Source organism: Chinchilla lanigera, unplaced genomic scaffold, assembly GCF_000276665.1.
Source record: "Chinchilla lanigera isolate Chin_1 unplaced genomic scaffold, ChiLan1.0 scaffold01907, whole genome shotgun sequence".
Taxonomy (NCBI): domain Eukaryota; kingdom Metazoa; phylum Chordata; class Mammalia; order Rodentia; family Chinchillidae; genus Chinchilla; species Chinchilla lanigera.
This window is the reverse complement of record NW_004957308.1, coordinates 1-1,574: the sequence shown is the minus strand read 5'-3', so window position 1 is coordinate 1,574 and position 1,574 is coordinate 1. Positions and strand designations below refer to the sequence as shown.

General features: G+C 37.4%; 1 protein-coding gene across 1 annotated transcript; it reads right to left on the bottom strand.

Annotated features, from left to right (window-relative positions):
* On the bottom strand, positions 1-1,561 carry LOC102006858 (translationally-controlled tumor protein; the record flags this gene model as incomplete). The annotated part of the gene is given in 3 exon segments (XM_005415227.2): positions 1-117; positions 875-980; positions 1,451-1,561. Coding segments are annotated over 3 exon segments (297 nt in total), but the record flags the coding sequence as incomplete, so codon positions are not given.
* Between the last annotated feature and the right edge of the window lie 13 nt (positions 1,562-1,574).

The window sequence follows — 1,574 nt, the reverse complement described above, 5'->3', positions numbered from 1 at the left end:
ACATTTTTCCATTTCTAAACCATCCTTAAAGAAAATCATAAATGGGGTCACACCATCCTCACGGTAGTCCAGGAGAGCAACCATGCCGTCTGGATTCATGTTTGCACCAATAAAGAACTTGGGAAACAAATACTCAGAATTAGACCATTATGTAAAAATGTGAATCATCTTAGAGCAAACTGCAACATAACAAAGAATCAGAACACACACACAAAAAAAGACATTTCATCAAGTACAAGCTTTTAATGCTCAAACACCAGTTCAGATTGATCAAAGCACCAATAACAACCAAAATAGTACAGTGCAATGCTGCAAGACTTTAGGTGTTCTACAAATTCTCGTTTTCTCAATCCCACACACAAACATTCCCAAGTCCTACCTGCTTACCTATCTAACACTGGGAACATAAAGCTGTTAAGAAAGTGTCACATGGGGAACTGATCTTACAGCCAAGACATACAATAAAGCTAGAAATCTGAAAAGCAAGATTGTGATATGCAGCTAGAAAATAAATAAATAAATAAATCAAATCTTACACATAAGACCTCACTGAAGTTTCCCAGTAACAGGACTAACGAACTCAGATGTAGCAGAAACACCAGTGGCAAGAAACTACACACAATGAATTGTAAACAAAGTTGGGCTACTATGGAGGTTGAACAATCTGAGAGGAAGAACTGTCATTTAAGAAGCCAGCAGAGATTAAAAAGAAATCAGAAAACAAGATCTTAAGAGAAGACTGCTTTATCCTATGGACTCCAGTTGAGTCCATAAAGCCAATTTAATGACAGACTAACAGAGAAACAAAGCTTTCGTTGTTATAGAATAAAATCTACTCTCATACAAAATATTAAATATTAAAACAAATATTTACCTGATAGTTTTTGAAATTAGCAAGGATGTGCTTGATTTGTTCTGCAGCCCCTGTCATAAATGGTTTTACTCTTTCTGGTCTTTGTTCTTCAAGTTTGCCTTTGATTCTAAAACAGCATTTTGTTAACAGATTACTAAAGTACTGGATTTTAAACAAAATTAATTTTTTTAGTTAAGTAAAAAATTCAAGCTGCAACTTTAAAGGCCAACTAGCTGTCAATGCGCAGAATAGTATCGCACAATTAAGACATTACTAGTGTGGAGAATGCATCTTTCAAAAATTGTTTACAGCCAGGGTTCTAGCTAAGCCACACAGCACCTGCCTGGCAAGCCCAAGGTCCCGAGTTGATTTCCAGTACAAAAATAAATACACAATCGTCTATAATCCCAAACATCAAACCAGATGGCATGCTCCAGTATACTCATGTTACGAAAAAGCAACAATCTTTGCCTGAGTTAAAAAAAAAAAAAAAGAAATGCCTTCCCCGAGAGTCTCTACTACTAGAACTAAACATGCCAATCCCTAAATCCTCCAAGATCCTAGCCATCAACTAGGCCCTCTCGAACAGCCACTTACGATTTCATGTAGTCTTTGATGTACTTCTTGTAGGCCTCTTTTGTGAAGCTGGTTTCCTGCAAGTGGTGGTTCATGACAATGTCCACACCAGTGACCACTGTGCTTTCTGTGCCATCGCCCTCCG